This window comes from Syngnathus typhle, linkage group LG15, assembly GCF_033458585.1.
Source record: "Syngnathus typhle isolate RoL2023-S1 ecotype Sweden linkage group LG15, RoL_Styp_1.0, whole genome shotgun sequence".
NCBI classification, from domain to species: domain Eukaryota; kingdom Metazoa; phylum Chordata; class Actinopteri; order Syngnathiformes; family Syngnathidae; genus Syngnathus; species Syngnathus typhle.
The window spans coordinates 6180264-6194135 of NC_083752.1; the positions used below are offsets into that span (position 1 = coordinate 6180264).

At 45.6% G+C, this 13872-nt stretch overlaps 1 protein-coding gene across 1 annotated transcript; it reads right to left on the bottom strand.

Annotated features, from left to right (window-relative positions):
* Positions 1-1548: 1548 nt before the first annotated feature.
* LOC133167841 (phosphatidylinositol-binding clathrin assembly protein-like) lies at positions 1549-13583 on the bottom strand. The gene is made up of 19 exons (XM_061298848.1): positions 13226-13583; positions 8489-8631; positions 8006-8081; positions 7685-7787; positions 7321-7414; positions 7120-7231; positions 6821-6927; positions 5869-5910; positions 4018-4103; positions 3783-3885; positions 3571-3704; positions 3317-3411; positions 3127-3240; positions 3035-3065; positions 2820-2961; positions 2614-2637; positions 2461-2517; positions 2271-2390; positions 1549-2126 (listed from the first exon to the last, which is right to left on the bottom strand). Exons 1-19 carry the CDS (start codon positions 13353-13355, stop codon positions 2112-2114), a joined length of 1728 nt encoding a protein of 575 aa, XP_061154832.1. The 5' UTR covers positions 13356-13583; the 3' UTR covers positions 1549-2111.
* Between the last annotated feature and the right edge of the window lie 289 nt (positions 13584-13872).

Genomic DNA, 13872 nt, shown 5'->3' on the forward strand with positions numbered 1-13872 from the left:
AGTTTTTTTTCAGTCTCACTTTGCAAGGATGTCAACTTCAAGGATTTTGTGTTGTCGTTGCAGAGTTCCTTGAGCCACCTTCAGACCGCTGTGTTGCACGCACCTTTTCCCACCTCGACGCCTCCAACCCGAGGTGCGTTCCGAGCACGTGTAGAAAAACAACCGCTGATTGATTATTGCCCCGTTCGACTGTTCTGTACATCCCAGCAATGAGTTTTAGTTCTACGTTTTTGTGCAGTCAAAAGATTTTTGTGCTATAACGATGATTGCTCATGACCTCGTTCACATTTAACGTCTCGTTACAGCCTCTCGTCTCGGGCTGTCTGGACTCATCTATCGTCGGCGAGGGCCCCGATCGACAGACGTTCGACGTATCTCGCTGACCTTTACACGTCCTGCGCGTCAATGTTAACGCTACGCTAATGAGCCTGTCTTCCATGCCACGGTAATTACCCTTGTCTCGTTTCTCTGCAGTGTTAAAACACTTTTCTTCCCTCGGTATCAGAAAGGACATCATTGCGCACCTTTGGGTGCCTTGGACCTTTTTTGGATCGGAGACAGTCTAACTGGAGCTCCGTGCAGTCGTCTTTATAAAAAGAGCGTTACTGTACATAATCCTAATGCGGACATGAGGGATACGAGGTGATTTTTTTTTTTTTTACATGATATTGCACAACCGTAGAGCAGAAACCCTTCAAATAGTACCAGAGTTTAGATTACATCCAAATTTTGCAATTCCTGGCTCAGTGCTTTTTTTTGTCAGTAGTTCCAGTGCCGTTGGCAAACATGGTCTTGACACCACATACCGAAAGAGAAACATTCTAAGTGTGTCCGAAAAGCCCCAGGACAGGTGTCACGACTGATTTATTAAAGAAATGCATATTCCAGAATAAATCTGAAAATAACTAAAAGTCAATTATGTGGCCTGGCCCCTGTGAGGTCCAAGCATAATTCAAGTGAGGGGGAGGCAGTGCCCCTGCGGTCCCCCCCCACTCTAGCTCTGCCAGTGTGGTTATCTCAAAGAGGAAAATATTTCATTTGGATTTGAAATACATGTTGTGACACCAGTCTTGGAACTTTACAGACACCTCGTAACAGTGATTGACAACATGTCTCGTTGACCTTTGCACATCCTATGCATAAATGTCAGCCTTTTTTCTTCATATCAGTAAGGACATCATTTCATCACATCACTTGGGGGCCTTTGATCATTTGGCATGGGAGACCATTGAATTGGCGCTCAGTGCATTTGTGTACATAAAAACTGTTACTGTACATAATTCTGTTGTCGGCATGACTGGCACAACACCACAAAACTAAAAACATAATTTTTGCATGATATTGCACTGCCACAAAATGAAGAGCAAGTAGTAAAAGCTTTTTGATTACATCCACATTTTGCAATTCCTGGGTGTGGCTCAGTGTGATTTTTGACAGCAGTTCCAGTGCAGTTGGAAAACACGGTCCTGACATTAGTTACCAAAAGAGAACTCATACACACACACACACACACACAAGCATGCCCCACCCACCCCACTCCCACACCAAGTTAGTCGTATGTATAGTTGGCAAACGAGAACAAATCTGGCTACAAAACAATGATGCGGAACACCGACATGTAAAAACGTTTACAAAAATCTGACGCTATCCGACATCAGGTTGATGGTTGACCCAATCGGTACAAGACGATAAAAATCTCCTGCGCGGGACACACACACATACACGCACAACCTTGGCAAAGGTCACATGGAGTAAAGTGTCAGCATACCATCTCGTTTGTTTAACTCCGGGACAGGGAGGGTCGAATTGGAGGTCGAACTGGTGGGGAAATCGGGTCAGGAGGTGGCGATGGAGCAGCTTCAGCGGCCGTAGCGTCATCACAGGTCGTTTTCGGCAAATCAAAGGATGCGAGGTGTGAGTGGAATATCGGGTGCTAAGCTTCTGGCGCCTCTGGGCGGTTATTTTTGGGGGGGGACCGGTTGGCACAGGGTTTGGGAAGCGAGGAGGGATGTGCGTTGGTTGTTTTTTTCCTCCCTATGTGTCCCCTCTTCTCTTCCTTCGCCATCCTCTGTGGCGCTCTCAGCTCTGCTGCCATGGTTACAGCAGCGTCTCTACATGAAGTGCATCTGCAGCCAAGAATAGTGATAAATTGAGGGTGAGCGAGTTCATCAACAACTTATCAAACGTTAAGCAATTCATTGACGGCCGTTGCTGGATGAAGTCGAATCTTACGATTGTGACGTATCTTTGCTAAACACTGTGTTCAGTACCTGCGTCCCCGGGATGGGTCCGAAGGGATTAGTGGGTCTCAGGACCGGCTGGTTGTACATAACAGGCTGCGGGGGCATCATGGGAACACCCCCCATGTGATGGCTCATTTGAGGGGGGAGCTGCTTACAGATTGCAGAAAAAAGGTTAAAAGTACATGTCAGATCATACAGAGTTGATTCATTGCGTTACCATTCCATAGACAGGCACTTGGGGGGTTGTCATAGGAAAAGCTACTGGAGCTGGAGCCTGTAAGGAAAGATAACAACCCCCCCACCCCGTTTAAATCTCTTAATATAAAGGCAGATGCGTAACATGGATTGATGAAGTGCCTTGGGTACTTACATAGCCGGTGTAGATCAATCCATTCTTCGGAGACAAAACAAAATACAATGTTATTCGGACCCTACAGTTCACAAATCCTAATTTTCCTTGAAATCAAAATCAGCAAAAGGCTGCATTGTCAGATACCTCTGAAAGATTATACAGACAAATGATCCTAACGTTGGTTTAAATGCACGTAATTTCTTAACATGGCCGCTGCGCGTTACCATCTGAGGGACGGGCATGGGAGCCGGAGCCATGGGATGAGGCGAGTGAGTCCAGTTTGTGCCGGTGCACATAGTTTTGGTCTGCCAGCCGCTTCCCCCTGTCGGCTTCTTCTCCACCAGCTGACTCCACTGCAGCTCAGGCCTGTTGCGCACAAACATGCACTTAAGAGACCTACGGATGATTAAAAAGCAGTCCGCCGGCCCCGCCACCTCACCTTTTGGCTTGCGTCCCCCCAAACTGCAAGTCTAAGAGGAGTAAAGCAAATTAGCTCCAAGTATGCAACCTCTATGTCAAGCTAATACTCACTCCCGACGAGGTTGGCTAATGAAGAGTCCAAATCGCTGGGGAACATCTTCCCAGAGTGCAGCGGGGCTCCGGGGTTGTGAATCTGAGTGGGCGGGATCGGCTTGAGCAAGTCACCTAAGAAAGTCGCCATGGTTGTTATTAGATAAGAATTGGGTTGTTGTCGTTTTTGCACTGTACATCTGCACTGTACCTCCCCAGGCGTTGTTGTTGGGCACAGTGTGTGTGGTCTGAAGGGGGGCAAAGTGGGGCTGCAAGGTGAACAGCTCACCGGTCAAGTTTGGCACACTGCAAAAAAAGACACAAAAAGCGAAATGATCTAGTCTGGCATCTGGTGGCTTATTTAAGGGTGGGGGTCGTGCCCCCAGTGCCACCGCTCTACCTCCGCCACTGCTGATCAAATGTTCCATGCATGAATTCTAAACCTTTCTTCGCGTAGGAACTCACTGGTTGTTGACGGCTACAAGGGGCGAGCTGGAGAACAGGTCCGTGGCTCCCCCGCTGCTGTTGGCACTGCCCACCGATTGGGTGCCGGGCGACGCGTTGGGCGTCTGGATATCGATCATCTTATGACCGTCGTCCTGCACGTACAAAGTGGCGATGCGGTGGCTATTGTGCGCATGCTAATCGAGGGAAAGCTAACGTGAAACATTTGTCACCTTGTGTTGCTGCAGCCTGTTGTCGTCTGTCTTGTCATCCATTCGACTGAGGGAGATCCCGGTACTGGAGAGGGACGACACCGTGCTGGACAGAGTGCTGGATCTTACGGTATGGTAACACACACGTACATAAAACACATTACAGTGGCACCACAATTTGTAACTAAAATGAAAGTGCCCCCCCCCCCCTTCTATACTCTGAGACATCATTTTAAATCTAAATCCGCCATCGTACCTGCTGGCAGTGGAGAGGTCTTTGAGCTTCCGGCCTTCCAGAGAAGCTAAATGTTGCTCCAGAGCCTCCAGGAGCGAGTTGGGAGCCTGAGGAGGAAGGAGGTTGAATGTCGGGAAGCAGACATATTAGAATTGTCAGCAAAGTGGTTTCAAAAGTGGGACATTATCACTCCTGTTTCTCATCATCCTGCTCATCACCCACACACACAAAGCAGCACATTTCCCTCAAATTGAAAAACGGATCTACTCTACGACAGCTCTTTTTTTTTTTTTTTGTTGCTTTCATCAGGTTTGGTTGTCCGGCATGCACAGATCAGCTCCGTCATGCAGATCCACAACTATCACACCTCTATTCCATGCAGACTGCCAGCACCATGGTCCTTTATAATCAACACAAGCACTACACAAATCACAGTCCAGAACATCAAGAGTTACCCCTTGGATTCCACTGTCAAATCCAATCCAATCCAATTTGCTCTTTCATTGTGGAAAGTGCAGCAATTTGACAGCACCGAAAACCAAGGAAGCTAACTCTGAAATGAAAACGTCTGGTGAGGAAAAAAAACAAAACAGGTATGCATACTGAGCATACTGTGATTTTTTTCCTCCAAACATTTTTTTAATTTTCATTTCATCACACATATTCAGACACAACAGGCAAAGAAAAAAATGTCTTGTATACTTATTTTTAAAAGGGGAAAGGGGGAAAAAGACAGTAACGTGAATTCTGGATGTCCTTCTCCAGAGAATACGCTATGGAAGTTTCAAAGTAAAAACAGACACATACAATTTCTAGTGCTCAGTCGAGGCGTGTCGTTGAATAGGCGCGTATAAGGTCTTCATAAGCACTACAAACACGGCGGGGTGCTTTAAAAATTAATCACTTCCCAATTTGTCCAAACGAGAAATAAATCCGTAAAGGCTTTCGGCTGTGATATGCAGTGCTGATGAGGACATTATGTGCGCCTGTCCAAGGCGTATTTGCGGAAAACCTACGTCATTAAACCATTCGCTGCTCTCCCCACAGCTAATGCAAAGTGACCTGATTCTCTAATGGACTCAGTTGTTCTCTTTGAGTGTGTGTTGTTTAACGAAGAAGAAAAAAAGAAAAAAAATGGCGTCTTTAATCCTAACATCTCAAAAACCCCGCTTATGGAGGAATACACCATATGGCCAAAAGTATTAAGACGCCCAATGTTTGCATTTTAAAGTGATGACTGCAATTTTTTTATTTTTTTTTTTAAAACAAATCATTCAGTTGACATTACATTTCTTTGTTGACTAACTGGGACACCTCACATGGTTGGACTGCTTTATACGGAGTTCGAAGTTAGTTCACCAACCTTTCAAGACATTCCGGACGCTTTTGTGCTTCTTTACCGAGCCACCAAATCACGCGTGTTAAGTTGTGCAAAGTTCAAATAAATATACAAAAGAACGGCATAGAAATATTTATAATAAATATTAAATCTTTTTCATACAAAAATACTTTTGCCCAAATGATGTATCTGACAGATGGGAAAAAAAAAAAAAAAGAAGCCAGCTTAAAAGATGTTGCTTCAAACCACAAAGAGAATGTAATTCTCTTTGAAATGATTTGTCGCTTCTTTGTGTAAATTGTGCCTTTTTTTGTGCTTTCTCTTCTCTCTAGAAGTAAGTTGAAATGTAAAGGGAGAGGAAAAAAAGGAGACGTGGAAGGCGAAGTGATGAAGAGAGAGGGCCAGCTGCAGTGTGGGCAGGTCTGTAGGGTGAGTAGGGAACGGGAGCGCTTTAGAATGAAGCGTTATGGGATCGACCGGATGGATTTTTCGACGCTGCTCGATTGGCGGCTTGTGATGAGATGTGGACTGACCTGTGTGAGATCGGGGCTGTCGCCCTGATCTATCCCAACTTGCTGTGTCACAAAAAAGGAGGGGGGAGGAGAGGGGGAATGGGAGGAAGGAGGGAGGGAGGCAAAATAAAAATGAACCAAATGTTGTAACAAAACCAGGAGTAGAGCAAACAGACTGCAGGTTGTTTTTTTTTTAAAGAGGGTATGGAGGGATAAAGGTGAGCGGAGGAGGAAGAGGAGGAGGAGGGAGAAAGAAGAATCAAACCCGAGCATTCATTACTCCATGCAGAGGCTGAAACAAATAGAAGACAACACGGAGGGGAGGGGGGAGGGCGCATGCACACGCCTACAAACACCTAAATACACACACACACGCACATACACACAAATACATGTGCACATACACGCTATTTCAAATGAATGCTGCAAGGCGAGACAACAGGTCACGTGACATCAACTAATGTTGACTTTGATCGCAAAGAGGAGGGAAAGAACATACACACACACGCATACACACACATTGAAGTTAAGACATGATTGGCTCCTTCAAGTCAACGTTAGTCTACTTCTCAAACCGACTTCCGAAATGGGAGCAAAAAAGCAAGCGGTGAGGATGCCTTCTAAGCGCAAGGACTAGCTAAGTTACCAAAGAAAGAGAAGACAGAAGGATAGAAAGGTCAAAGAGGCTTGGGCATGCAGTGCAGGCTTTTGAAACAGGCAGCGCTCCAGGGCGTCCTCCAGTGGAAGCTCAGTGCTATTGTCCCTCTGACTCAGCTGTTACCAGCTGACCCGATAACTCTCTCCCTGTGACTTCCAGGTTATTTTAATGTTCTTATGATTCACCCGGTAGATAAATATCCTGAAGAAAAAAAAAAAATTCTAAACCGGCGTCCATTCCCGCCCTCTCGTCCTCGTCCGTCCCCGCGCTCCTTATAGCCTACCTCGGAGGACCTCGCCCCGTCCCAAACGTTACCTCGGCCACTTTGAGAAACTCGGACAGTTTGGTCATCCTGTTGAGGAAGGTCTTGTAGAGCTCCAGCGCCTCTTTGCACTGGTTCTTCTTCATGTCAAAGTACTTCTCTGCGTAGGGAGGGTGACAAAATGAGCACGGTTACACCATGTCAACAATAAAGGAGACATGTTGTGCAATCCCCCGCCCGCCCATGATTTAGGACTATCTCATTAGGACAGACATATTTAGAAATGTTCCACCTTGGCTCAGGTAGGACACAATTGTCCAATGTCTACGTGTTGACTGTGTGTACTTTTCACCCAGCATGTTGATGACGCCCTCGTTGTACGCGGCAAACAACCGTATGGAGTCTTTGAAGAGCAGCATGAAGGCAGTGTTGATGACCCCGTTGCTCAGCTCGTTGGAGTTGGGCTGCAGGTCAAAGTGCACGCACGTACGCTTTAGTGAAGCCCAACACCTGCACCTGATGATGATGCCCGCTGTTTTGTCTTAGGTGCTACCTGAAAATCCAGCAGTGCGTCCAGCTGGTTCTGAATGATCGGCAGCGTCTTAATCAGCTTATCCGTGTTCATGGTGCGCATCACGCCGTCGACCCTGGTAAGTAACAAACGCGGACACGCGTTAGCTTGCACCCGGTTTACATATCACAATTAAAGGTGACATTGCCTACTTGAAGGGGTGGTCCTATCTTATGCAAATGAGCCACTGCTGACCCCGCCTCCTCTATTGTAACAATTCCTAGTACAGCTTTTGTTTCCTTGACAACTGGGGGGCGGAGCTAGCAACTAGCAAGCTAATGATCTAACTAACGAAGATGCACGCGGTCATTATTGGGCTTATGTTTACGGTAATTGAGTGTATTACCCTCGCTTCATCTTGGTGAAGTCCACCGCCGCTAACCGGAACGACATGGCTTTTTCGTTCAGGTAGCGACTGTAGCGTCTGATGAAGGTGGACATGTTGTATCCTGAAGGGAGGGGTGGGCAAGTTGTATTAGTTAAGTCATCCAAGCACAGCACTCAGTTTTTGTGTACCCCGCTAAAATCTAACCAGTGATTGATTAGGTGTTCCAATATTTTTGTTGCTACAGACTTATCGCCAGCGTTACAGTGCCGGGAAGAGACAGGAAGTCATTCAATGGGCAGAACAGCTCTGCTGAGTCAAAGGGGCGGGGTCATAAATCACCTTGTAGCGCGGCCTTATCTAGAAAGTTGTTGAGGTTGAAGAGTGTGTTTCTGGAGGCGACGTACTGCATCAGTCTCTGGGGGGGGGAGAGAGAAAAGAGGAGAGGGAAGAGTCGACGACGTGCTCGTGTTCCACGTCGTTACGTCTGTCGCAGACAGGAGTTTATGAGCGAGAGGTATCATTTGTCCACATAAAGACCTCAACTCTTCTGAATGACTTTTAAGGATGTGGACCTAATAAAAGACCCGCTAAGTCAAATTGGCCCCAATGCACTCAAAGTCTTGCACCAGCAAATACAATATCTGCATTCATTAACCCTGCAGTGTGACATTATTTGCAATAGCATATCTGACATTGAAATATAGTCCTTGGCACCGAGGATCTACGCCAGAGCTCTACTTTTACACGAGACAGAGCTTCAGTTCCATTCCTATGGTGGCCAGTGACTTGTGTTTGTGTGTGTGTGTCGTTCAGCGTCCTCACCTCGTTGCCGTACATCATGAGGTGATGCGTGGCGATAAGCGCCTTGAAGACCACGATCCAGCTGTTGCTAGCCGTGCGCTCCAGCAGCGTGTCCGCCAGGTGAGGGATGCTGACATTCAGCTCGTTGGTGCAGTGGATCAGGTCTGCGTGGTCGAGTACAAAAAGATCGGAACGACTTTATTTTACAGCCTACTTTGCAGTCGAGACACATGCGGCTAATAAAAATATTCGGCAGTATGTGCAACTGTGTATAAAGCAGTTATAAGTAACTGCTTATATATACAGTGCAATGGAATGAATGTGAATAGTCACTAGCGTGTATGCAAGTGAGCAGGATTGTCTGCGATCACAACAAAGGAGTGTTGAATAGACACGCAAAGATTAACGAGTACTGGAAATGAGCACGGCTGACATTTACGAGCCTTTAAGCTCCGCCTCTTTACTTACTGGTAGCTACTGTGAAAGAGATAAACGGGTCGCGTGCCAAAACTGTCGTTTATGAGGGGAGTGCGCTGATGTATACGTCCATAGAGGTTCAATACAAGACGACAGATCGATGAGCGAATCATTGTTTAACGGTAGTCAAGGTACAGGTGGAGGACGAATTCATTGGCTGGCCGTAACTCGCAGGCTCTCGTCAATAGAAAATCCCGGCAGAAGATGGAGAGTTACACTCTAAAGTCAATCCAGCGGCGGCACTCAATCGACATGCCTCTGCGCATAATGTGAGGAAATGAATAGGCCTGCGATGAATAATTAACCTCATTTTTTTCTCCCTCCCGTGGAGATGAAAAGGAAACAAAACCCGAGCTGACTCCTCACGTCTCGCCCTCTCGAGACGTCCATCCGGCATGTGTATGCAAAGGCAAAGTGACGGAATGAGTGCCTGAAACATGCTTATTCTGATTCGACTCTGTATAGAAATGCACTGGTGCATTTAAGTGGGCACTTGAATACTGACAATAAGGACGAATCCAAGCATTTTCCCCTCTCACGATCAAAGTCCACAAAGGCCCAATTGTCATCGCCGAACGATTGTCCTGCGCCATTATCCTCTGGTGTGGCGTGGTTACTGTTAAGAGCCACCGTTTTCCTTCATCTGTTCAGAAATTGGACTATAATTATAAATATTAAATGTCTTTAATATTCATACAAATGTCATGCATGTGTTCGACGCTGATTTGGGATCACCAAAAACTGCGCCTTGTCAAAGAAGCTAAGCTAACTGTTAGCTTATCTAGAAAAGCACACTATGCTAGCAAATCTATCCACCTAATCTATGTACAAGCCATAAAAAGTCAATTTACATAATGTTTCTTCTTCAAATGTCATCTTTATATTATTTCTTTACATGCAAATCACGACATCAATGTTTGATTTATCCATTCAAACGACAACATTGAGCTGTATCACGCTGTGCACTGAGCGGTCACTCCGCGCTTGATGACATAGTCGCATCGAATCCCGCTTCTGTCGCCCATATGAGCAGCCGCGGCTTAATGAAATCCCATTTAGTCGGCGTGACGTGCTCATCATTCGCCACGCTTTGTAAATAGTTTAAATAGTCACAGAGACCGCCCCACTCGGCTCCTATCTCTTTGTCAAGGTCACGACACCAAAGGCGGTGATAATGAGAGGCCGCTTTGACTGGCTTAATGAGCAGCAAAAACAATGAATCACGGTTTTAGTGCAATGTGTCACCCGGCCTGGCGAGGGTGGGCCCGTAACATCTGGACTGTAAAAAAAAAAAGTCCCTTGGTCATCACTAAATTTAAATTTACATACACAATGCAACATTTGAATGCACTAAAACTCATGATTTGGAAACAGAAACGATGAACTCCTATAAAAAAAAAAAAAAAAAAGTAAAAAAGATTGGCCAGCCACAGTGAAGTCCGGCCGGTGTTGTTGCTAATGGCTAACACTAGCATCTAGTGCTAGCTTCCCGGCCTTTGACAAGTGGTGTCAGACAAAGATACAAACTGGAAGTTAGGGATGATTGTGTGGCTAATTCCAGTTTACTTGACTGCTACACTAACATTAGCAACTAGTCCTCCCTGTTTTGCATTTTCTTTGGCTTTTTGTGATATATATCCAAAAAATGTATAAAAATAGATACTACTAAAAATGAAGCTGAAGAGACTGAGTGCTAGCCACTGCCAGCTACGCAGCAATTCCTTATCCAGAGTTGCGTTTTTCTGTCACAATTACACGGCATTAACAATTCCATTCTTTCTACGCTTGTGCCTTTTACATTTTGCCATGTTTTTTTCCCTGCAAAAAATGAATATAACAATGTTTTGGGTTGTGGCGAGCCCTTGTTAGCACAGAGGAACACACAATCAGCACATGGCAAAGTCAGGACCAAGACTCAGAGATGCGCAACAACTAGTCCACTTTACTTCCAGGAACAGTGTTTTATTTTTCATTACCACAGCGGCTACTGGGTTTTACCCTTGTACATCCATTAAGAACATTAAACTGTTACTCAGAACATTGCTCGTACAGTTAATAAAAAAAAAAACGTTCCGCTGCATTGTTTGCTCTCATCTGCAGCAAAAGGTTGTGTGTGTTTTTTTTTTTTTTAATCCCCCTCGACAAGAAGCCAGCGTCTCATTATTTTCATCCCCATTGATTCCGTTCCATTTGCGGGCGAGAGCGATTCTTTAGCAGAAGCAAGTACGCGTCTCCTCTTTATGATCCCATTTAACGAGGCGAGCTGAGCGGGAGCAGACTCGTCTCATGAATTGTTGCTCAAAGACACAAAGACTGCCTCGTCGGGTGGGGGGGGGGCTTCCTTTACATTCACCGTGATGTACGGCGGCCCGTCGAGGGGCTCAAACCGACGCGGCCGCCTCATTGCAAACACACCTCTTTCCCGTGTCCTTGCTTGACCTTAAAAGCCCATCGAATGGAAACGAGAAAACAAAAGAGTGCGTTGAGCCAAGCGTGCAGTCCCTACTTAAAGCTTCTCTACCCTCTCATGGTCAGAATTAGTCAGATCACAAGCCAAAAAGCTCACGTAGCCTCTTGCTGGCTCGTTTAATCAGAAAAATCGCCATTTTTCAAAGCGTTTGGACGCCGCCCCGGTGATGAAAAGCTCCTTGTGGCTGCGGTGACATTTACTGTTTTGAAGGTGGATGGCCTTGTGTTGTTTAGTAACTGCAGGGCCACTAAGCTAGCGGTCAAAACAACAATAAAGGACTGAATCCAATGAGCGTGGATTCACATTAGTAGTTCATTTCATTACGGATGGAATAGAAAAATCACTTACTCGATTTTTCTATCATGTCACTGGACACAACATGAGGTACAGCTTTAGGTGTAGCTACCCCATTTTTCACGTCAGTATTGCACAGTATACATCAAATGGATACCGTCTCAATTACTCGTCAGGTCTTCCATTCATACGAGTCAAATAAACGCCTCCCTCAAATAGATCCCTTCCGACCTCAGGAGACGAACTGTAACTCCAATTACAGTTCACAATATAGCTAACTGCTGACACCATTTGGATTGTGTTGCTAACCAAAATAGCAGCACTAATGCAATCATATTACTCAGAATAAACGCCTTCTTGAAATAAACAGATGCCTTCCTTTTCCAATCACACACCTACCAAATTATGTCCTTGGGACAAAATAACCACCTCCACTAAAATGGACATCTCCCTTTTTGCATCAAGAAAAAAAAGATGTAACTAAATATTGCTAACACACAAACTAGTCAACTGCAAACGACAAATTAAACAAGTCACGTCTCTTGGAAAAGTAAATGCCTCAATCAAATATACGCCTCCATTTTCTCATCCAGATGAAAAGAAAGTCGTGTTTGATAATTAAATCACACACACAAAGTAATTTGCTATTTAAACTATGTTTCTGACCCAAAAAGCATCATTGAAGCGTGTCTTTCAGATAAGATGGATACATACTTATAAAATAACAACACTCGCAAGGAGTTGTCATATGATAACACGCACCAGGCCGCACCCCTTAAAGGCACGTACACTAAAGTACAACGGCATGTGCTTTATTTACACATTTTAAAAAAATTTTTTTAAAATTTCCTGATTGTGTGCCCTGCGATTGGCCGGCAACCAGTTCAGGGTGTACCCCGCCTACTGCCCCAAGTCAGCTGGGACAGGCTCCAGCGCTCCTGCGACCCTTGTGAGGATGAGCCATTCAGATGATGGATGGATGTTTTCACATTTATTATTTTGAATAATTAAAAACACACCATTTTTTTCCATACAGACAGATTCATGAAATTTCAATTCATGTCAATGAAGTCTGCCTTACCTATACCTTTTTTTTCTTTTTTAAGGCGTGCGTGCTTGATATATTACCTGTGCACTCCATTTGATTTATTACAAGGCCAAAATACGCCTTCTAACCTAGTGATCCCTATATGTGGCTGGACCCCCCCCCCCACACACACACACCAATGCATGCATAGGCAATTAGTAGTGTGCAGATAAGGACACCACACACACATACGCACACATGCATAAATGATAGTAATGCACCAGTGGACAGTGAACTTGAATGTGAAGAAAGGGAAATGGTGCAGGATTTCATAATATTACATTTAGGCCTCATAGATTACAGTTAGTGGATGAATAGTGGGTAATTAAAAGAGAAATACGAAGGGTAAAAGGCGTGTTTTTTGTCTGTGAAGCGTGCGTGCACTGATGGCATTTTGTGTGCGTGCGTGCGTGTGTGTGGTTTCACCTACAGTCAAGGTGCTTCTTCTTGGGTCCGCTCACTTCGTGCGTCGTGGCCTTGCACACGGCTTTGCTGATGGCCGAGCCGCTCATGCTGTGCTGCGCGGCGGCGATCCGGTCCGTCAGAGTCGGCCCGGACATGGTGGAGGAGGAGCGGCTTCGGCTCGAGCCTGTAGGAGGTGACGGGGATGGGGGGGAGTCGTAGTAGAGGACGATCAAAATGTCTTTAGTGGAGGGGAGGAGGTGGTGGGTAATGCCCTCTGCGAGGATCGGCTGTGTCTGCGAGGGGAGGATGATGAGAAGAAGGAGGAAGAGGGCAACGAGCAGCGACGAGTCATACGTTCGCTTTAAAAAAAGAAAAAAAAAGAAAAGAAACAAAACTACCTTCGCCTTAATAGGAAGGCATTTGGATGCGTAAATGAAACAAAGCTGAACGCCGGAACGTCCCGAGTGTCCCTGAACGCACCTCAGCCGATGCTGATGAGAGTGCGAATCAGGCTCGCAAAAAAAAAAAAAAAAATCACCAATTCAACATAAAATCGTCCATGATTCAACTGGCCTCCGTCAAAATAGGACAAAAGGACATTTTTAGACTTCTTCCTCGCGTGTCCTCTCAAATCTCAATGTCTCGCCGCATGAACAACGTTCCCTTTCTGCA